At 41.9% G+C, this 22371-nt stretch overlaps 1 protein-coding gene across 1 annotated transcript in view; it reads left to right on the top strand.

Annotated features, from left to right (window-relative positions):
* The window catches only part of LOC134653730 (centrosomal protein of 164 kDa), a 28519-nt gene that overhangs the window by 981 nt on the left and 5167 nt on the right, over window positions 1–22371 (top strand). The window contains exons 2-18 of the mRNA XM_063509124.1: window positions 264–375; window positions 673–820; window positions 4918–5068; window positions 5988–6257; window positions 8655–8856; window positions 9540–9763; window positions 10218–10431; window positions 11759–12662; window positions 13206–13383; window positions 14379–14536; window positions 15238–15378; window positions 16040–16140; window positions 17172–17313; window positions 18518–18635; window positions 20306–20374; window positions 21140–21209; window positions 21665–21798. Coding sequence (XP_063365194.1) covers window positions 264–375; window positions 673–820; window positions 4918–5068; window positions 5988–6257; window positions 8655–8856; window positions 9540–9763; window positions 10218–10431; window positions 11759–12662; window positions 13206–13383; window positions 14379–14536; window positions 15238–15378; window positions 16040–16140; window positions 17172–17313; window positions 18518–18635; window positions 20306–20374; window positions 21140–21209; window positions 21665–21798 — 3336 coding nt within the window. The remainder of the gene's footprint in view (window positions 1–263; window positions 376–672; window positions 821–4917; window positions 5069–5987; window positions 6258–8654; window positions 8857–9539; window positions 9764–10217; window positions 10432–11758; window positions 12663–13205; window positions 13384–14378; window positions 14537–15237; window positions 15379–16039; window positions 16141–17171; window positions 17314–18517; window positions 18636–20305; window positions 20375–21139; window positions 21210–21664; window positions 21799–22371) is intronic.

Raw genomic sequence — 22371 nt, 5'->3', positions numbered from 1 at the left:
GCGATAGCCAAAGTGGCCAAGTATATTGATATATCTACCAAGGATCAGATACTGATTTCTTGTATGGGAACGAAAACGGTATTTTTTCGTTCTTTGCTAATTATTTAATTTCTAATCAATCTAATAATACAAAGTCGTTGCCTAAAAACACAACTGAGTCCTACATTTTGCGTATAAAATAATTTAAAAAATATGGTAATTTCGAAGTTTTTTGCAAAAAACCAGTTACGATCCCTGATATCCACATGATGTGTTGTCAACAGAGGTATCAGATTATGCCCAGCAGCTCGGCATTGACCCGGACAGCGAGAGCCACCTGCTGCCACTGGCGAGAGATGGGTTGATGCAAGCTCTGCCCGCACCCTGGAAGGCGTAGTAAGTTGTATTTACTGTTATTATATCCTATGTTTCATGTGACTACTGACCATGCCAGTGAATAATGAAGTTATTTTACAATACAAAGTCATAAAACCGAGTAATATTTAAGTCATATTCGCAATATTTATTTGATATTCTAGAATATAGGCTTCTTATGGTATTTAGGTAAGGACAATAAGTTATCACATTAGCGAAATACACCCGCGATTACGAAATTGAATACGGGATAATTTCTATGAAAAACATACTGGTATTAGATTTCTGCTTGAAATTGAATGACGATTCTTCGAACAGTTTCGACGAAAAGCTACAAACCCACTACTACTACAACGACGAGACGAAGAAGACGCAATGGGAGCACCCGCTGGACCACGTGTACCGCGAGCTCGTCCGGAAGGCGCGGGACGCCTCCGCCATGGACGACACGTGTGCGTCCGTGCAGGTACGCTACCCACTACTAGAACGACGAGACGAAGAAGACGCAATGGTAGCTGGGCTAGAGCACCCCTGGGCTTATTGCCACGGCTCATGGGGAGCCTGGATTCCGCTTGGCAATTATTTCCAATCTAACCTTCCAACAGTTCCAACCCAGAGGAAAAATTAGGCCCTATTAGGATTAGTCCAGTTCCCTCACGATGTTTTCCTTCACCGAAAAGCGACGAGTAAATATCAAATGATATATTGTAAATAAGTTCCGAGACCGAGACCGAAAAACTCATCGGTAAGAGCCGGACCACGACCTACGGATTGAAAGTTGCACGCTCTTTTACGCTAGGCTACCAATGCTTCATATCCAATTACTCCTTCCTCGCGTTGTCCCGGCATTTTGCGACGGCTCATGTGAGCCTGGGGTCCGCTTGACAACTAATCCCAAGAATTGACGTAGGCACTAGTTTTTACGAAAGCGATTGCCATCGGACCCTCCAACCCAAAGGGGAAACTAGACCTTATTGGGATTGTCCGCTTTTCTCACGATGTCTTTCTTCACCGAAAAGCAACTGGTAAATATCAAATGATATTTCGTACATAAGTTCCGATAAACTCATTGGTACGAGCCGGGGTTTGAACCCGCGACCTCCGGATTGAAACTCGCTCGCTCTTACCGCCACCGGCCACCAGCGCTTTCCAATTAAACAGTAATGTCATTATTAATATGTTTAGACTAACAGAGCAGATACCACCTCTAAATAACCTTATCGGCAAAAATAGGCCACGATAACATGACATGAAAAAAGTACAAAGGCTAGTAATCACAAAGTAAATCAGCCATTTTATGGCCCCACCGATGGTCACTCGCCACTAATGAGGTGGCGAACACTGTTAAGCGCTATTTTATGACCGGCATTTGTTTTTATAGACGACGTTGACCTTTTGTGACCTTGTTGTATACTGGTATCTATATTTAGTAAGTACCTATTAATAAACTGACAGCAGTTCGAAAAAAATAGTATTTTATGCAACCGTTGTTTAAGAGAGGTCAAAAAAGGCGAGTGGCGGCACGAGTATTTTTTGACTTCGTTAAACAACGTTGCATACAATACTTTTTCTACGACCAAGCACTTACTTTGAAATAAAATTGTAAATTTAACAAATATTTTTCATTCAAGAAGTAGCAAAAATGGAGGGTACGGACTGAAAAAGAATGAATGAAATAAAAAAAACATGTCTTTCACTTATTTGTCAGAGATGACATTTAGAATAAGGTTGGCAACAATGTATTTCATTCAATATTTTTTAAGTGGTCATTACACGAAGTATCGTAAAAGCGCCAAAAAGATACTGCGTGTACGCACAAATGCTTTTTTTGGGGAATACACTAAAAGACTTGTCTTTTCAACTATAAGGTAGGGTTTTAAAGGTGTGTGCACGACCCTTTAAAAGACAAATAAAAGTACGGGAGTAGAAAAAAATACTATTATGCAACCGTTGTTTAAGAGAGGTAAAAAAAGGCGAGTGGCGTGAGTATAGTACGGCTCTTCTGAGGTGAACTTTTCGCTTCAAACCGTAATCTTTCAAACAAAGGCCATTGTCTCTATTATCGCAAAAGCGCTTGCTCCCGACTTGGCACGTGCCAGTACAACATTCATATTGAAAAACAACCGGTATCGTCATAGTATTAAGGTTCAAATTTAATGTCACTGATATTCTAGATATTACGTTTTGGTAGTGTAGGACGATAAACCGCCCCGAAGCGATACGGCGCTCATATTATTTTGATACTTAGTGTGGTGTTAAAAATGAAACGCGGAGCAGATACCACCTCTAAATAACCTTATCGGCAAAAATAGGCCACGATAACATGACATGAAAAAAGTACAAAGGCTAGTAATCACAAAGTAAATCAGCCATTTTATGGCCCCACCGATGGTCACTCGCCACTAATGAGGTGGCGAACACTGTTAAGCGCTATTTTATGACCGGCATTTGTTTTTATAGACGACGTTGACCTTTTGTGACCTTGTTGTATACTGGTATCTATATTTAGTAAGTACCTATTAATAAACTGACAGCAGTTCGAAAAAAATAGTATTTTATGCAACCGTTGTTTAAGAGAGGTCAAAAAAGGCGAGTGGCGGCACGAGTATTTTTTGACTTCGTTAAACAACGTTGCATACAATACTTTTTCTACGACCAAGCACTTACTTTGAAATAAAATTGTAAATTTAACAAATATTTTTCATTCAAGAAGTAGCAAAAATGGAGGGTACGGACTGAAAAAGAATGAATGAAATAAAAAAAACATGTCTTTCACTTATTTGTCAGAGATGACATTTAGAATAAGGTTGGCAACAATGTATTTCATTCAATATTTTTTAAGTGGTCATTACACGAAGTATCGTAAAAGCGCCAAAAAGATACTGCGTGTACGCACAAATGCTTTTTTTGGGGAATACACTAAAAGACTTGTCTTTTCAACTATAAGGTAGGGTTTTAAAGGTGTGTGCACGACCCTTTAAAAGACAAATAAAAGTACGGGAGTAGAAAAAAATACTATTATGCAACCGTTGTTTAAGAGAGGTAAAAAAAGGCGAGTGGCGTGAGTATAGTACGGCTCTTCTGAGGTGAACTTTTCGCTTCAAACCGTAATCTTTCAAACAAAGGCCATTGTCTCTATTATCGCAAAAGCGCTTGCTCCCGACTTGGCACGTGCCAGTACAACATTCATATTGAAAAACAACCGGTATCGTCATAGTATTAAGGTTCAAATTTAATGTCACTGATATTCTAGATATTACGTTTTGGTAGTGTAGGACGATAAACCGCCCCGAAGCGATACGGCGCTCATATTATTTTGATACTTAGTGTGGTGTTAAAAATGAAACGCGGTTATTTATTATATTGTTTTATTTAAATTATTAGCTTGCGGTGGTAAATGTAATAATTTACAAAGGTGCAGCTGCAAGCATTGTTATTTTTTCTTATCTTTAAAATAACGATACTGTGAAATTAGCACCTCTGATGTGATGCCGACGCATAGTAACAATAAAAACACTGATAAGGCAAACGTGGAGCTTTGAAGCGTACAGCTTTTCTAACAAAACGTCACGTGTCAACGGTCAGAAGAAAGGTCGGTTATAATATAAGAAAGAAATTGATTATATCTGATTTTTTATGACACGATTTTATCTAGTAGTACGTATAACTGTTTATATACCTACACGGAAAAATTTTGATTATACCTATGTTAAACTTATTAATCTTAAATTTACATTGTTACCTTAGATTTTGTTATATAACAAATATACAACGCTTTATCATAAATAACCGTGTTTCATTTTTAACACCACACTAAGTATCAAAATAATATGAGTGCCGTATCGCTTCGGGGCGGTCTATCGTCCTACACTACCAAAACGTAATATATAGAATATCAGTGACATTAAATTTGAACCTTAATACTATGACGATACCGGTTGTTTTTCAATATGAATGTTGTACTGGCACGTGCCAAGTCGGGAGCAAGCGCTTTTGGGATAATAGAGACAATGGCCTTTGTTTGAAAGATTACGGTTTGAAGCGAAAAGTTCACCTCAGAAGAGCCGTATAACAATTTGAGGCGTAATGTTAATCTAATGTCTGCTACATCTAAAATATTAAGGGGAGAGTCTGACTGCTTAGACTTGGTGGCGAAAACGACTACCTTTTTTGTTCCCGACAACTACCTACGTTGTCGTAGCCATCGCCTCCTAGATAATGGAACCTTTCACACGACTGCACACCAGTACTCTCCAATTGTCCGTTCCCGAACACTCCTTAATAATTTTTTATCTTTTGCACCTAAATTGCGACCTGCGACTTGTTTGCCGACCAAAGTCATAAACTTTTTAAAGATTTTTTACGTTTTTGCGAATCAAACATGCAATAGGTAGCTTATTAATCGCTTTATTATTACTTACTTAATTTCACAGTGCATTGGTGTTCGCTGTAATTAATGCTGTAAAATTTGATTTCAATAAGTATCAATATCAATATATTGGTAATCTCATGAAATACACGCCCGTTGATTTTGACTTTACATTTAATAACTTCTGTTTCCAGGAACTTCTAACATCCGAAGAGAACACGAAAAACCTAGAGCGGGTGGAAACGAAGGCCGAGAGCGACGAAGACCTATCGACGGACAGCGCTGAGCATCCCTCGGATGTCAAGGATTCGGCTCTCATGCCGGGAAGACGTTTGGCACCGTTAGGTAAGTTACCTCTAGTTTAGCCAACGAAATATAATTAAGTTTGACTATAGTTCGTTTTTTAGGGTTCCGTACCCAAAGGGTAAAAACGGGACCCTATTACTAAGACTCCGCTGTCCGTCCGTCCGTCCGTCCGTCCGTCCATCCGTCCGTCCGTCCGTCCGTCTGTCACCAGGCTGTATCTCACGGACCGTGATAGCTAGACAGTTGAAATTTTCACAGATGACGTATTTCTGTTGCCGCTATAACAACAAATACTAAAAACAGAATAAAATAAAGATTTAAGTGGGGCTCCCATACAACAAACGTGATTTTTGACCGAAGTTAGCAACGTCGGGCGGGGTCAGTACTTGGATGGGTGACCGTTTTTTTGCTTGTTTTGCTCTATTTTTTGTTGATGGTGCGGAACCCTCCGTGCGCGAGTCCGACTCGCACTTGGCCGGTTTTTTTTTGTTTAGCATTAGAAAGAAGGTAAACAATCTTGACGTGGCTTTTTATTAATAAACTAGCGACCCGCCCCGGCTTCGCACAGGTAGTTCAACCAATTTACACAAAACCTTTGCAAATTATACACCAAAACCTTCCTCAAGAATCACTCTATTAATAGGTGAAAAGTGAAAACCGCATAAAAATCCGTACAGTATTTTTTGAGTTATACAGACAGACAGACGCGGCAGGGGACTATGTTTTATAATATCTATTGACATTGAAAAACGGTTTAATAAAAATGTTTATTATTATTACTTATGAAAGCAAAAGAATGTAAAAGATCGTATATGATTTAGAATTCTAACATATTTGCTGTGACTTATTTTTCAATGGTGACTTTTAATAAAAAGATGTCAAGATCGCTTACCTTCTTTCTAATGCTAATAAAACGAACTATAGGAGGCTGTTAGTACTTAATTACACATAATTTCAGGGAGACCACCCCTCGCCCCTCTAGGCCGACTCGACAAGAAACTGGGCGAGCTGCGAATCTCGCCCCTACGCCGCAGCGCAGAAAGCTCAGTATCGCCCAAACCCAGCCTCTTCCGCAACACGTCGGACAGGGAGCTACTTAGCAGACCGACGTCCTTCAAAACGGACATTATCGACTTGAAAATGAGCGTTTTGAGTCCAGATGAGGAGAAATATAACCCGTTGCTGGCGGCGGCCAAGGTTGAGAAAGGAATGCCTTTACCTTTGTCAGGTAAGATATACAATAGGGTATTTTCCAACTAGTCAAATCAGTTACTTTTTTAGAACTGTCAAAACGATTTGCTACTATGGAATTCATATGAAACATTACATCGTGACGTCACGGTCAACTCACCTACTTTTTATATTTCGATCTGATTTATTAAATAGTGTTTAAAAATAACTCCTATCTGTGTTATTCTAATAATTATCTGGTGTTTTATTTCATGCTTGGTGTAAAATAATTTATTTTAAATACAGTATAATACATACCCTATTTGCGTACACCCTAGGCCAGGCCAAAAGTATATATGTATGCAACGAATCATTGTCATTGCACTCATTGCATACATACTTGCAATTATCTGCCAGTAGAGATACAGTGAAAAATCCTTTGCCATCGTATTTTTTTGCAAACGTTCGCATTTGTCATGCTACTTCAGAGCATTTAACACGTTCGTACGTTTCAGTGAAAATACGATAGGAAAGGATTATTCACTACATCAATTGTTGCCTTGTATTATAATGTTACCCGTTTAAAATAATTTTTTTTTTTTTTTTTTAATTTATTTAGAACACAAACAGTCACATAATGCAAATGGATTTATAGTACAATGTAGTGTACTTATAGTAGTTTATGCAACAGTGATATAATAAGGGTTCTTAAAATTCAAGGGTCGAAGTTACAAAACGAGACGTAGTCGAGTTTTGTAAAAAAAGACCCGAGAATTTTAAGAACCAATTATGAGCTGTTGCATACATTACTTTTTCTATGACAGCTGCAGCAAAAAAAAAAAAAGAGTTATTATTAAAAAAAAAGAGTTATTATTAAAAAAAAAGAGTTATTATTAAAAAAAAGAGTTATTATTAAAAAAAAAAGAGTTATTATTAAAAAAAAAGAGTTATTATTAAAAAAAAGAGTTATTATTTAAAAAAAATTGAGTTATTATTTAAAAAAAAAAAGAGTTGAAATGAAAACATACCTCTTTCAATCAAGATGATCGGAACTTGTATCTTTAAAAAAAATAAAGCAGTTGTATTATACTCATAAGATGACTGCTAGCAGTCATCTTATGAGCCTATAGACAAATCATTCAAATGACATTGCTTTAGATATCACTGTCAGTCATTTAATTGACACATTTAAGTGCTGGAGTAGAAAAACATACTTAAGAAACAGACCTGGAGGTTCATTAATCAGTAAATAATGTTAACATACATAATAACCGTAGAAAGAAAAAGAAATTTGAAATTATAAACCATACCTATTTAAATTATATTTACCAGTCTTCAAAACAAACAGTATTGTGTGAAGTTATATAGAGGATACGTACGTAGAAGATTGGAAAATAGGTTTAACATCAATTTCTAATTTAGTGTTATCGGATAAGACAAGTAGTCATCAATTTGTTTCACTGTTTGGAAGGTAGGACAATCAGAAAGTTACGTGTATACATTTTGTTACCTATTTAAAACAATTTTTAATATCTAAACTAATATTTAAACTAAAACAATTTACGTTTAAGTTCAATTTTGAGACTAGACAAGGAAGAGTGAAAAGGATCAATATCATGTAAGTGCTTATTAACATAACTAGGGACTCGTCTGAAAAAAGTGTGCCGAGAGTAATTCTTACGAGCAAAGCTGATATGAAATAGAGATCTGGAACGTAGGGGGAGGTGCGGACAACTGAAAGTGACTAATTCTAAGAGATTCGAACATTTTATTATTCCATTAAGAATTTTAAATAAGAACATTACATCTAAATAGTTTCTTCGGTTATAAAGGGAAGGAACACAAAAATGCTTCGCTGCTAACGAAGTACGTTCGAAATAATTGCCCGTTCTGTAACAGAGAGATTTTAGAAAAATATTTTGGACCCTTTCCAGGCGATCAATATGAACTTGATACTGAGGTGTCCAAACAACACAACCAAATTCAAGTATACTCCTAACAAAGGAATAGAATAAAAGTTTATAAGTATTGGGGCGCCTGAAGGGCTGTCCGATCCTGAGAATCATCCCTAACTTCTTATAAGCTCGCTTACATATGTTATCCATATGTAAACTAAAATTTAATTGTGAGTCTAATGTAACACCTAAGTCCCTAATGGAAGATACCCGGGCTATATTTTTCCCGACTAAGGTGTAATTGAAAATTAATGGATCATTTTTACGATTAAAGCTGATTATGAAACATTTTTCATTATTCAAGAAAAGTTGATTATCTGAACAATAGAGGGAAAAGTTATCCAAATCATGCTGTAATGCACGGCAATCTGCTTCCGAGGACACAGCTTTGTAGATTTTTGTGTCATCTGCATAGACGAGGTGCTCAGAATTTCGAAAAAATTTTAACAGAATTTTAACAGATTTTTTATAAAAATCTCCTAATACTTTTCTAATTTTAGGAAGAGGCACCATGTTCCTAAAACTGAAGTCCGAGCTCCCCAGCCCAGACACAGACAAATCGTTGACCATAGACTCTGTGACCAAGAGCGACCCCCCGAGGGGCATCCTGCGCGAGGGCAAGCCCGAGCTGCACAGGAAGGCCGAGAGCGCCGTGTTCGGGAGGCACGCCGCTAGTCTGGACGACGATCGGAAGAGTGTCAGGTTAGTCGTTTATTATTAACTAGCTTTTGCCCGCGACTTCGTCTGCGTGGAGTTAATAATTTGGGTAGCTTATTTATACCCAATCTGCTTTTTAACGATTCTCCATATAAAATTCCACCCCCCTTTTCACCCTCTTAAAGGGTGATATCTGGGATAAAAACTACCCTATGTCCTTCCTCGGGACTCAAACTATCTCCATACCAAAGTTCAACTAAATTGGTTCAGTGGTTTAAGCGTGAAGAGGTAACAGACAGACAGACACACTTTCGCATTTATAATATTAGTATGGATTTATTACTATGTATTTGTAAAGCAGGCAGGCAGTTGAAACAACTGATAATGCCTGTATCCAGAGTCATCAAAAGAGTTTTCCGTGTTGAGTAGAGTTTGCATTGTGCTTATCTAATTTATTCTTAAACTCATTGACACTTTGGGCCGAAATATACGAATGAATGAATGAAATCTTTATTTCAGGCAACTATTAGTGGACCATACATAAATTAAATACCTTAAAACTAGCATACATATTATAGAATTATAACTAAACACTAAAAATCACATTAATACCTTAATGGTGTGGTTAATATATATATAAGTATACAAGAATTTCTCGTTTAAAGGTATAAGATAAGGTGTTTGATTGAGACTACCTTTAAGTGAAAATCTTATAATTTTTGCTTCAGATTCAAACTAGAAACGCTCCCAGACCCGACTATCAGCCCGAGCTCGAACAGCTCATCGGAACAGAACGAAGGCTCCATCATCAGCAACCCCACCGTCCCCGCTGTCCCCTCCCCCCCCGCGCGGCCGGGCCGGGGGCCGCCGGGGCCGGCGCTGCTGGCCGCGAGGCCGCCGCTGCCGCCGAGGCCGAACGTTGATAGCCCGAGGTCTGACAAGGACTCAGTTGGTGAGATCGCAAAAAAAAAAATCTGTCATACTTTAGCGTCTGTGTTGGTTGCATGCGCAGCTAAAAAGCCTCGCAATAGTGATTCGGTCAAATTGTGTTTTTTGAAAAACAAATTATAGCCAGCCTTTTATGTATGTAGTATGATATTCCTCCTTTTCCCCAAAAATTAAAATAAACTGTCAATCGGGTCATATTTCACTACTAAAGGGGGGGGGGGGGTTGTGGCAGGGGGAGGGGTTGAGACGCTAGTGTGCGTAAAGCACCATACCCAAAGGTATCATATTACATTCATAAAAGGCTGGCTATAATTTGTTTGCCTTGCCCATACATTAGATCATAACTTGACCGAATCAATAGTGTCCGATAAGGATTATGTCAGTAAGAGTTGACATGTTTTCTCTGACATAAAAATATCTAATTAAAAATATATGATAAACATACAATATATTTTCAGCAGAGAGCGAAACCCGCGATTCCCGCGGCGCGTCCCCCCGCCGCCGCTTACTACGGCCACCAGCAGCCGACTACATCAAGCAGGACCTGTTCCAGAAGAACTTCCAGAAGATAGCCGACCTGGTGCGGTCTACTGATATAGAGCCTTCGGCGAGTAGTGTGGCTTCAGCTAACAGCTTGGAAGAGCCTTCGTTGGAGAAGGAGGTTAGACCAAGGTACGTCCAGTAATACATATAGCAAGACCTGTTCCAGATGAGTTCCAGAAGATAGCCGACCTGGTGCGGTCTACTGATATAGAACCTTCGGCGAATAGTGTGGCTTCAGCTAACAGCTTGGAGGAGCCTTCGTTAGGGAAGGAAGTTAGACCAAGGTACGTCCAGTAATACATATAGCAAGACCTGTTCCAGATGAGTTCCAGAAGATAGCCGACCTGGTGCGGTCTACTGATATAGAGCCTTCGGCGAATAGTGTGGCTTCAGCTAACAGCTTGGAAGAGCCTTCGTTGGAGAAGGAGGTTAGACCAAGGTACGTCCAGTAATACACCAAGCTAGACCTGTTCCAGATGAGTTCCAGAAGATAGCCGACCTGGTGCGGTCTACTGACATAGAACCTTCGGCGAGTAGTGTGGCTTCAGCTAACAGCTTGGAGGAGCCTTCGTTGGAAAAGGAAGTTAGACCAAGGTACGTCCAGTAATACATCAAGCTAGACCTGTTCCAGATGAGTTCCAGAAGATGGCGGATCTTAAGGGCTCATTTAGACTCATTAGAACTCGCATGCGAGTTTCATTACATTGCGGGTTTTGATAGGTCGGTTGAATTGGACGTAACCAACAGTCCGCAATGTAACTAAAATCGCATGCGAGTTCGTGCCCCGTCTAAATCAGCCCTAACACATTCAGTGCCGAAAACCCGACTATCGGGTATTTTATGATTTCGTTCCCAGGCCGGACGACCCGATAGTCGGGATCGTGGCACTACAGCTTTATATGACGAATTTTTTGAGGCCTGCGGATGTCTTGTTTGGCTGATGATTTGCCACATGATTCTAATAGATGGCGTTAGGGAGCTAATCCCTAATTTGGTAGAAACCTACATCGCACTTACGGAGTTTCAAATGTCACTTACTATGTATACTCCTTCTGACTATCTCTCAGTAGACTTCGGTCCCCAGGCATAACCGGCCGACTTCTGGCCGAAGGGTGTCGTGTTTCGGAGGTTCCGGGGCAAACTGCCGAATCCGACACAGGAGCAGCCGATGCAACGGAGCCACGCCGTTTTATCGACTAAATAACTAGTGTTTAGTTTTAAATTTATAAAATACATATGTATGTTAGTCTGTAAGGTATTTGTAATATGGGCCTTGTTGCCTGAATTAAATTTCTAAATAAATAAATAACACTCGCCTGGAGAGAGTTCTCTCTATTGCCCTCTCTCTACCTTCACTAAAGACTCAAAAACAAAATATCTTTCCCAAGCAAGTTTCTGACCCATGTTCATGGATATTCATTGATATGCATTATGCTGACTTGTACGTTTGTTTCAGATCTCCAATGATACCCCAAAAGAACAAAATATCCATCAACCTCATGGAGAGCATTGAATCCGAGACCTCCATCGATTCTCCCGACAGAGAATTTGCCAATCTGGACTTAAACGACCTTGACGACTCTAACGACCTGATAGAGAACGTCCCAGAAAAAGAAGATACAAAAGAGAGTTTAAAAGAAGACTTATCAGAACATTCCACTAATTCTAAGCAGTCAAAATCTCCTAGAATAATAGATAACATTCCAATGCCAAATATAAAAGTTCCTAAGCTAGATTTCTTCCGCTCCCCTAAATCAGAATTCAAAGAGTTCAAGAATGACGAATCGAAAACGAATTCTAGATCGGACAGTGTAGATTTAAAAAGTCCGCTGCTCAAATCTAGGTCGGATAGTTTAGAGGCGGCCTTAAAAAGCCCTCAGTTAAAATTATCTCCGAATCCTGATAGATCTCCAAGAGATTTTAGCAAACCGTGGTCCGGTTTATCATTTAAACCGAAACCTGTATCGCCATTGAAATCTTCAGACTCTGCGAACAATTTAGGGAAAAGTTTAACAAGCCCCCGCCTAGATGGCGTTATACTATCCCAGGGTAAATCGAGTACAGATAACGTAGTAGTTGTATACCAATTTGAGCAGGAAGATAGTTTTTCGAAAGTTAAATCGCCTTTGCCTGATCCAGGTAGAGAGATGATTGAGAGGAGTAAAGGAGATGAGAGGAGAAGACTGGAGTTGTCGTTACAGAAAGAGATAGAGACAATAAGAATGGAGTGGGGGGGGAAGGAGAGGAGGTTGAAAGCAGAGTTGCAGGAGGAGTTAAAGGAGGCAGAGGTGAAATTTTTGGCGGAGAAGAAATTGCGGTTGGAGGAACAGGCGGATAGGCATAAGAGAGAGATGGAAGAGGTACGTTTATTACCAATGACATAAGGGGGGACAATGACATCTATTTTTGACGATTTTTGACCCCTCCCCCCCTAATTTGAAATGACGTAATTTATGAATAGCCTAAGGCGTTTTTTTGGTAATTTCGAATCGTTTCATATTGTGATTCGGCGTGGTGAGCAATGTTGAACAAGTTTACGGTATTGATTCTGACTTTAAATTTTTACAACTAGGTAAATGGATCTTAACATTTTTACCGCCATCTTTTCAGACGTCACTTTGAAGTCATTTATTGAAAGCCCTTGCTAGACGGTCGCCGAAAAGACCCCTCAGACCGCGTGGCCTTGGTCTGGACCGACCGTGTAGACAGTTGTTTCCAACAAAATTTCGTGTTGTCCGTCCGCAAGTTCTGAACACACTGTTTTCTGCCACCGTCTAGCTAGCCAGACAACTCAGACGGATCCACAGACCAAGGTCAGACGGTCTGAAGGCTTGTTAGCGACCGTCTAGGAAGGGCTTATTACACAGCTGAAACAATAAAAAAATAACAAAATGTTGTGGCAGGTGTTAGCAGCAGCAGACGAAACTCACCAAAAAACGATAGAAGAGCACGCTAAAGCGCTGCAGGATCGAATAGTACACGACACCGAAGCGGCTGAGCTCGAACATCTAGCCGCCATGGAGGTACTTCGAGAACAGTACAGATCCAAGCTGACGGAACAACAACATCAACTTGAAATAGGTACCATTGACCACACTCCACAGACAAGACATCCTCCAGACTGAGCATAGTAGCGGTACCCCCTCTGCCACAAATATACGGTAGTTTTACTCCATTTTCGAGTCAAAGTGTCTTTGTGTGACGTCCGTGTCTCTGAACGGACCAATCACGGCACGGGACTCGCTCACCTCGTCCCCCGCACCCCAGTATTTTAGGCAGCATCGGTCTCATGAAATAATTGCTCTAAACTCCGTCTAGAGGATTTCTAGTCTATGCCACACTCTATCTGATAATTAGTATGTATATATAAAAAATTATAATTTGAGCCTATATACGTCCCATTGCTGGGCACAGGCCTCCGCTCATGCGCGAGAGGACTTGGGCTATAGTCCCCACGCTAGCCCAATGCGGATTGGGGACTTCAGATACACCTTTGAATTTCTTCGCAGATGTATGCAAGTTTCCTCACGATGTTTTCCTTCACCGGAAAGCTAGTGGTAAATATCAAATAATATTTCGTACATAAGTTCTGAAAAACTCATTGGTACGAGCCAGGATTTGAACCCGCGACCACCGGAGTGAAAGTCTGACGTCATATCCACTCGGCCACCACCGCTTAGTAATTAGTAAGGACATAGAAATAATAAAGCTTAGAGTGCACAATTGCACATAGAGAGAAACCTAAGGCCAATGTGGCTAATTCCGTCATAGGGCCTATTCCGTCTACTAGGGCTTTTCTCGAAAAAAAAATGGATAATTTTGTCGACAAAACAGCGATTGCGTTTAGTTTCAGCAATCAAAAGCAGATGGTATTTTTCCTACTGTTCAAAGAAATATACGATCGGGGACGGAATAGCCACATTGACCTTATAAGAGTTTTAAACTTATTAACAATCCGTTTTATCATACCTCCTATACAACTTATTAATATTAAGTAAGGAAACTGACGTATGGATCACTCTAAACTTACATATCTATATTTGAATCAAAATTCTCACATTTTCATTTTGTAATAGAAAACGAACGCGCCCTCTCCGAGCTACGCGAACAACTGTCAACCAATCTGCACAGAGAGCGAGCGAGCATGATGGAACAGAACAGGACCACTATAGACTCCCTCAGGGACGAGCACAGCAGCAGGGTTGCAGAACTGCGACACGACTATAGAGCAGAGGTAATCAATAATATGCTTGGTCAACCAGATCTTGACAGTAGAAAAAGGCGGCAAATTTGAAAAATGTAGGCGCGAAGGGATATCGTCCCATAGAAAATTTGAATTTCGCGCCTTTTTTTACTGACAAGATTTGGTTGACCAGCTATAATACAAATATGCCGGGAACCCTGCAGACTTGTTCACCCTCGACAGAGACGTAATCCAATGGATACAGAATCTTACCGCGGTATTTGGAAAACAAGATCCGTCCTAGAGAAGAGAACGATACGGTATGTACTCTAGTACATATACCTGGTAGTTTAGATTTCAACTAGATATCTTTTGCAGCTCAATTCGGGCAACCAATGTCACTTTTACGTTAAATTATCGTAGTAAGATCGTTTCATAATCGTTTTGATATCTTAAAATACATTACGGACGTTTTAGACATTGTGGAAATCGTTCAAGAGTATCTCCAGAATCGCGGAAATGTCAAATCTGACAGGCTAGATCTTAAAAATATTGTAGTCTTATCTTGGTGATGTCTAATAGATATCTAGTTCAAAATCCTTCTTTTAATTTCTTGTAATTATTGCGAGTTCGAGTCTCGCCCGACAATGGCGTAGCTAAGCGCGGGCGGAGCTTTTGGCCCCCAAATCTAGGCTAATTATATAAAAAAGTAGAGTTTGATAACCATTTTTTTAATTGTAATTTTGTGACAGGTGGAGCGAATCCGCACCCAACACGCTTGCCACCTAGAAGAGCTCCGCGGACGACTGGCATCCGACCGTCTCGCTCCCACACTGCCCGACAAGTACCGCTGTCTCAAGGAGAAGTACGCGCGCCTCAAACACGACGTTAAGGTAACCCAGAATAACTATACAGGATGTAACAAACACAGAGGCGATCCGTTTAAGGCCATATTCTGCCCCAAAGATAACTTTTTTTTATGCGCGTATGGTGTATCTATGGGATATTTACTCATTCAACAAGTGCGAGTCGGACTCGCGTTCCAAGGGTTCCGTACATTACACAATTTTTAACAATGTATTTTTTATGTGAAACGTGAGTGAAATGTCTATTAATCTGTCAGCTCCCACGGCTCATATATGAGCCAGAACGCTTATGGTGACGTCGTGGAATTCGACAGGTTAAAAACCCGTAGGGGTCAGATCAAAAATTAAGTAATTAAGTCCGACTCACGCTTGACTGCACATTTCTAAAGCAAATAGGCTGTGACAGACGGACAGACAAACGCACGAGTGATCCTATTGGCAAGGTGCGAAGTCGGTGGAGGGGGAAGTGGCGCTGATCGTCACAAACACAAACAACTTACGGAATGTCCGCCATTAGTACTAGCGGCAGCCACTTGAACTAATTTTACTCCATAAGATTTAACGTAGAAAGTCTGCCAAAATGAGGGCAGCACCAGTCGTGCACCTAGCGAATACGGGTTCCGTTTTTTCCTTTTGAGGTACGGAACCCTAAATATAGAATAATAATTTGTCATTGAAATGTACACAGATGTCCATCGAGCGGCGGAACAAGCGGCGGGAAATGAGCATGACGACAGGATCGGAGACAGAGAAATCTAACTCTCACAAAGCCAATCAGTCGCTGGAAAGGTAACTATTGTCATAGCGCCATTGACTTCGTAAAGACATAGAGTGCTCACTCCATACATCAGTTCAGACTATTAATTTCAGTGTCTACATCTAGCGTCGAGTAGCGGAACTATCAGTACTGCTACTTGACAATAGATGTAGCACCGACCGGAAAGTCTTATGCTGTTGAGATAAGACTTTCCGGTCGGTGCTACATCTATTGTCAAGTAGCAGTACTGATAGTTCCGCTACTCGATGCTAGATGCTAATAGTCTTTTTGGTACTAAAACTGATGTATGGAGTGAGCGCTCTATGTATTTTTTTCTCTATGGTAAAGACAAGCACTACGAATGGGGCCTGTACAGTCGCCATCATCATCAGATACATCGGAGCGGCCAAGGTGCCCACAAATATCTGAACACGCTTCTATTGTCAAGGCGTTAGAGTGCTTGGATATATCTGATGGCGACTGTATAGTAAAAAAAAATTGAACTGAGCTTGTTCACTTACCTGTACTAACAATGGCATTGTTTTATTACAATGCTATTATCTGCTTTTGTTCTCGTAGGCCAACCAGTTTACTTACAAAAATAAGTAAGAAGTACATTGCATGTATATTGAATTTTTAACCTTATTCCTTGTTGAATAAGGTTAAAATGGTCTAAAAAGGTACTATTATATTCAATATTTTGTAAAGTTATAATATCCACCTTAGCCACGACAGGGAAGTAGTCTGGTGCAAAATGCAAAAAAAGTTATGGTAGCCATTATTTAGTTTGTGTATTTTGTAGTCTATTGTTTAAAGAAATAGAGTCGTTAATCTATACTAACATTTCAAGGCGGTTATAATTTGCTTTTACTACGAGGTAGTTAATTTGTGGTTTATGCGAGCCAATCGTGCAGTGAGTGCACAACTCATCAACCAATTATTATTTTTATTATTTATTCAGGTAATTACAACACAATATCTAAACTTAATTACAAAAGTATCGGTAAACCAGTAAGGTTTGTCTCGATACTCCATATGCCAACCTGTCATATTTATTGTTAAGGTGCAAGGAGTTAAACGAGACATCGGTGAGCGCCGTGATAGAATCGGAGCCGGCCAGAGTCAACAACAACCTGGTCGTCCGCAACAACGACAACGACTCGTGCTCGGAGAACAACGCCAACAACAACGAACACTGCAAACACGTGAGTATACACTTTATATTAGTGTCCGACCGAAGATTCGGTTTCGGTTTCAACCAGTTTCGGCCATAAAATCATGTTTCGGCCGTAGTTTCGGTTTCGGCCAAAAAACGGCCGAAACTTACGAAATGGTACTTCGTACTATGAAACTAAACTATGTGACAAAGGCCAAAAGTTAATTCCCCTAATGAGCTCGGCACTGGACGGTCGACGCAGTCTTAATATGTGTATAAAAGCGGTTTAATGACATGTTTTTCACGGTTTTAAGAAGTTTACTATAGTTTCGTTTTCGGCCGAAACTAGAGCCAAAACCGAACTTTCGGTTTCGGCAAAAAAACATGTTTCGGTCGGACACTACTTTATATCACTACGGCGTTATTCTTAAACGTCTGCTAAGTCAATCAACTGATGATCCTCGTTTGTCCCACTCTATGGCATAACGACAGATAGGGACAAACGACGATCATCAACTGATTAAGTTAGCAGCCGTTTATGAATAACGCCACTAGCCTATATAGTGTCCCGCTACTGGACAAAGGCCTCCCATCGATCTCCACCATCTCGGTTTTAGCAATCTCTGGCCAGCCGTTAAGATATGCGTCCAGGTTATCTCCGCCTGGGCCTGCCAGATCCTCGCCCATCTTGTGGTACATCAGATATATCGAAGCGGCCAATGTGTTCACAATATCTGAACGCGCACTCTAACGCCTTTACAATAGAGGCGTGTTCAGATATTTGTCTATGCGTCCAAAGTTAAAACGGCCGTTTTTGTTTTGAGTTCATAGATCGACGGATTCAGCAATATAAAAACTAATACTAATTCAAAAGGTACTTTAATACAAGATACAGTACGTAGCGGCCCCCCTTTTTAAATATCTTTCGTTAAATTTAAATAACCACGATTATTTAGCAGCGGCGCTAGTGTGCACCTCATAGACTAGGAATCCTCTAGACTGAGTTTAGAGCAATTATTTCATGAAACCGATGCTGCCAAAAATACGGGGGTGCGGGGGGACGAGGTGAGCGAATCCCGTGCCGTGATTGGTCCGTTCAAAGACACTGACCAATCACGGCACGGGATTGACTCGAAGATGGAGTAAAACTACCGTATAAGTGGCAGAGGGGGTAGCGTTACTATGCTCAGTCTAGAGGATGTCTTGTCTGTGGTGCACGTTGATGGGCTCTTAAGCCAGTGTGATTGTTTCAGTCGGCACCGTCAGACACATCGGTGCCGACCAAACCGAAGCCCCGCCGCAGCGCCGTGGCCTTCCGGGAGCCGCCGCGCCGCCGCCGCGACCGCGACCACCACCGACACAGGGACGCCGGTACGATTGACTACACATATCATCACTTTCACTCTTGGTTGGTCTTAACAAGGGTGAAGGAGATGGCATTATGATCTCAGTCGCCAGTTAGTTTTGCCGCGCCGCCGCCGCGACCGCGACAACCACCAACACAGGGACAGAGACGCCGGTAGGATTGACTGTACATGCCGGAACACTAATGCCATCTCTTTCACTCTTGGTTGGTCTTATCAAGGGTTAGGGAAATATCATTATGATCTCAGTCGCCAGTTAGTTTTGCCGCGCCGCCGCCGCGACCACCACCGACACAGGGACGCCGGTACGATTGACTACACATATCATCACTTTCACTCTTGGTTGGTCTTAACAAGGGTGAAGGAGATGGCATTATGATCTCAGTCGCCAGTTAGTTTTGCCGCGCCGCCGCCGCGACCGCGACCACCACCGCCACAGGGACGCCGGTACGATTGACTACACATGCCATCACTTTCACTTTTGGTGGGTCTTAACAAGGGTGAAGGAGATGGCATTATGATCTCAGTCGCCAGTTAGTTTTGCCGCGCCGCCGCCGCGACCGCGACAACCACCGACACAGGGACAGAGACGCCGGTAGGATTGACCGTACATGCCGGAACACTAATGCCATCTCTTTCACTCTTGGTTGGTCTTATCAAGGGTTAGGGAAATATCATTATGATCTCAGTAGCCAGTTTTGCCGCGCCGCGACCGCGACAACCACCGCCACAGGGACGCCGGTAGGATTAACTATACATGCCGCAACACTAATGCCACCTCTTTCACACTTGGTTGGACTTAACAAGGGTGAAGGAGATAGCATTATGATCTCAGTCGCCAGCAAGTTTTGCCGCGCCGCGACCGCGACCGCGACAACCACCGACACAGGGACAGAGACGCTGGTAGGATTGACTATACATGCCGCAAAATTAATACCATCTCTTTCACTCTTTGTTGGTCTTAACAAGGGTAAAGGAGATAGCTTTATGATCTCAGTCGCCAGTTAGTTTTGCGGCAAGTATTAATCGGTATTTACTCGCACTCAGCAAGGTCGAAGCTGAAACTTCGACGCGGCGCAATCGCAAGAGATACGGTGACAGAGAGGGGAGAGAGAGAGAGAGAGAGGGAGAGACACGGTTACGACTACTCCTTGATAAATAGCAGTCGCCATCAGCAGACATCTGTGTCCTACCGCGAGCCGCCGCGACCGCGACAACCATCGCCATAGGGACAGATACGCCGGTAGGATTGACTATTCCTTACGCGCACTCAAGTGTGATAGGGAAACTCTGCGTAAGGGGCGCCACTCCCACAATAAGTCACAATCTAAGGGTCTACAAACGAGAGAGTCGAAATGTTGTTATCTACCTCACTATCACTCTTGCATATCGCCGCTATACTTACTCAACCTCGTATCTGCAACACTCATTTGATGACAAAAACACCCGTATTCCGAATGAAAGAAAAGCGACATTTCCATCAAATGATTGTTGCAGATATGAGGTTGAGTAAGTATACCGACGATATTCGAGTCTTTAACACTCGAATATGCAATTTCGATTTCGCGTTACCCGGTAGGCCCTTTGTAAACAAACCGCCCTGATGTATCAATGTTATATTTGAATATAATATAAGCTGTTTGAGATAACGGTTGACACGCCACAACATTTTTACAGCTACGACGGACTTCCAAGATTCGTCCGACGCGACGACAGCTGACGACAAGCCGAAGGAGCCCATTAACGGTAATAAAGTTCTAGAAAACTATTAAAGAACCGTCCTAGTGCGAGTCGGTCTCGCGTTCCGAGGGTTCCGTACATTAAGTCCGACTCACGCTTGACTGCACATTTCTAATAGGTTTTTCTTAGTGTCCGACCGAAACATGATTTTTTGCCGAAAATGCTCTAGTTTCGGCCGAAACCGAAACTTTTGTAGACTTATTAAAATCGTTGAAGAAATGTCATTAAACTGCTTTTATACACTTATTAAAACTGCGTTGACATTGCGTCGACCGTCCAGTGGCGCCCTCATTAGGGGAATGGTGTTTTCTAATAAACCAATTAATTTCTGTATACATAAATATTGTTGTCCTACTTGCTCCCCAAGTTTTGGTGTTTGTAACATAGTTTAGTTTCATAGTACGAAGTACCATTTCGTAAGTTTCGGCCCGGCCGAAGATTCGGCCGTTTTTTGGCCGAAACCGAAACTACAGCCGAAACATGATTTTATGGCCGAAACTGGCCGCAACCGAAACCGAATCTTCGGTCGGACACTAGTTTTTCTATCATCTATAGGTAGGTAAAGATCTATTTTGTGTATTTTTTCAAAATTTTAGACCCACTGGTTTCCTTTTGATACTAAATTCATAAGACTGAAAAAACTTACGCCGACATCAATAGAAAGATAGTTCTAAAAAAGAAGCCGATTAGACATGTTTAGTTATTCAACGTCCCATTGTGAACCTTGTGCCTTGTGTAGTAAGATTTAATTCAGGGTGCGTGGCCTTGCAGGTCACGGGCGTCGCAGGTGCTTCACGAGACTGAAGTCCGCGTCAACTTCGCGACTCAACTACTCACCGAAGTACGTATAACTATAGCGACCCGCCCCGGTTTCGCACGGGTTACACAAAACCTTAACAAATTATACACCTAAACCTTTCTCAAGAATCACTCTATTGATAGGTGACATGAAAACCGCATGAAAATCCGTTCAGTAGTTTTTAAGTTTAACGCGAACATACATACACACAAACAAACAGACGCGGCGGGGGACTTTGTTTTAAAAGATGTAGTGATCGTATATGCATGGAATAGACTACTTAGGATTTTATTTTCTTTGTTGTTTCCTGGAAGAACTAAAGCCTGACTAGTAATATATGATCATTGTCAAGAGGGCGCTGTTTTTCTCATGTGTAGGGTGATAGTTCAGTATTAAAAAAGTAGTTCCAGTGAAATTCCACAACATGGCGCGTGATCATATATTCCTGGTCAGGCTTTACGTATTTATAAGATTTGAATAAACTTGTGTAATTCCAGACGAGGCGAAGGCTGGTCGAGCCCTCTAGAATCCCTGAGACAACAGCTGCGGAAACTAGACGACTTAGAGGACCAGTTCCCGGACTTGGCCTGCCAGCCTGCTTACAGCCTGCGGTACCCCTTCGCGGAACTAGGTATGTCTGCCTCTCCCCTCTCTTTCTCTCTCTCTGTGGCGGCGGAGGTCCCTCTAAGTGTAAGGCCTGAGTGGACGCTCGAAGCGGAGCGTTCGGCGGGGCGTGCAGCGTGGCGTCGGGCTCACGCGTGATGTGAGCAGCGTGCACTAAGGCCGCTCCTATACGCTTGCATTTGTTTAACATGCACGCCGCACGCCCCGACCCGCTGCACGCCCAACTCGAGCGTCCACTCAGGCCTTACTTACTGGACGACTTAGAGGACCAGTTCCCGGACTTGGCCTGACAGCCTGCGGTACCCCTTCGCGGAACTAGGTATGTCTGCCTCTCCTCTCTATCTCTCTGTGGAGGCGGAGGTCCAGCCCTCTAAGTGTAAGGCCTGAGTGGACGCTCGAAGCGGAGCGTTCGGCGGGGCGTGCAGCGTGGCGTCGGGCTCACGCGTGATGTGAGCAGCGTGCACTAAGGCCGCTCCTATACGCTTGCATTTGTTTAACATGCACGCCGCACGCCCCGACCCGCTGCACGCCCAACTCGAGCGTCCACTCAGGCCTTACTTACTGGACGACTTAGAGGACC

The sequence above is a fragment of the Cydia amplana genome, chromosome 13 (assembly GCF_948474715.1).
Source record: "Cydia amplana chromosome 13, ilCydAmpl1.1, whole genome shotgun sequence".
In the NCBI taxonomy this organism is placed as follows: domain Eukaryota; kingdom Metazoa; phylum Arthropoda; class Insecta; order Lepidoptera; family Tortricidae; genus Cydia; species Cydia amplana.
This window is presented reverse-complemented; position numbering and strand designations above follow the sequence as displayed.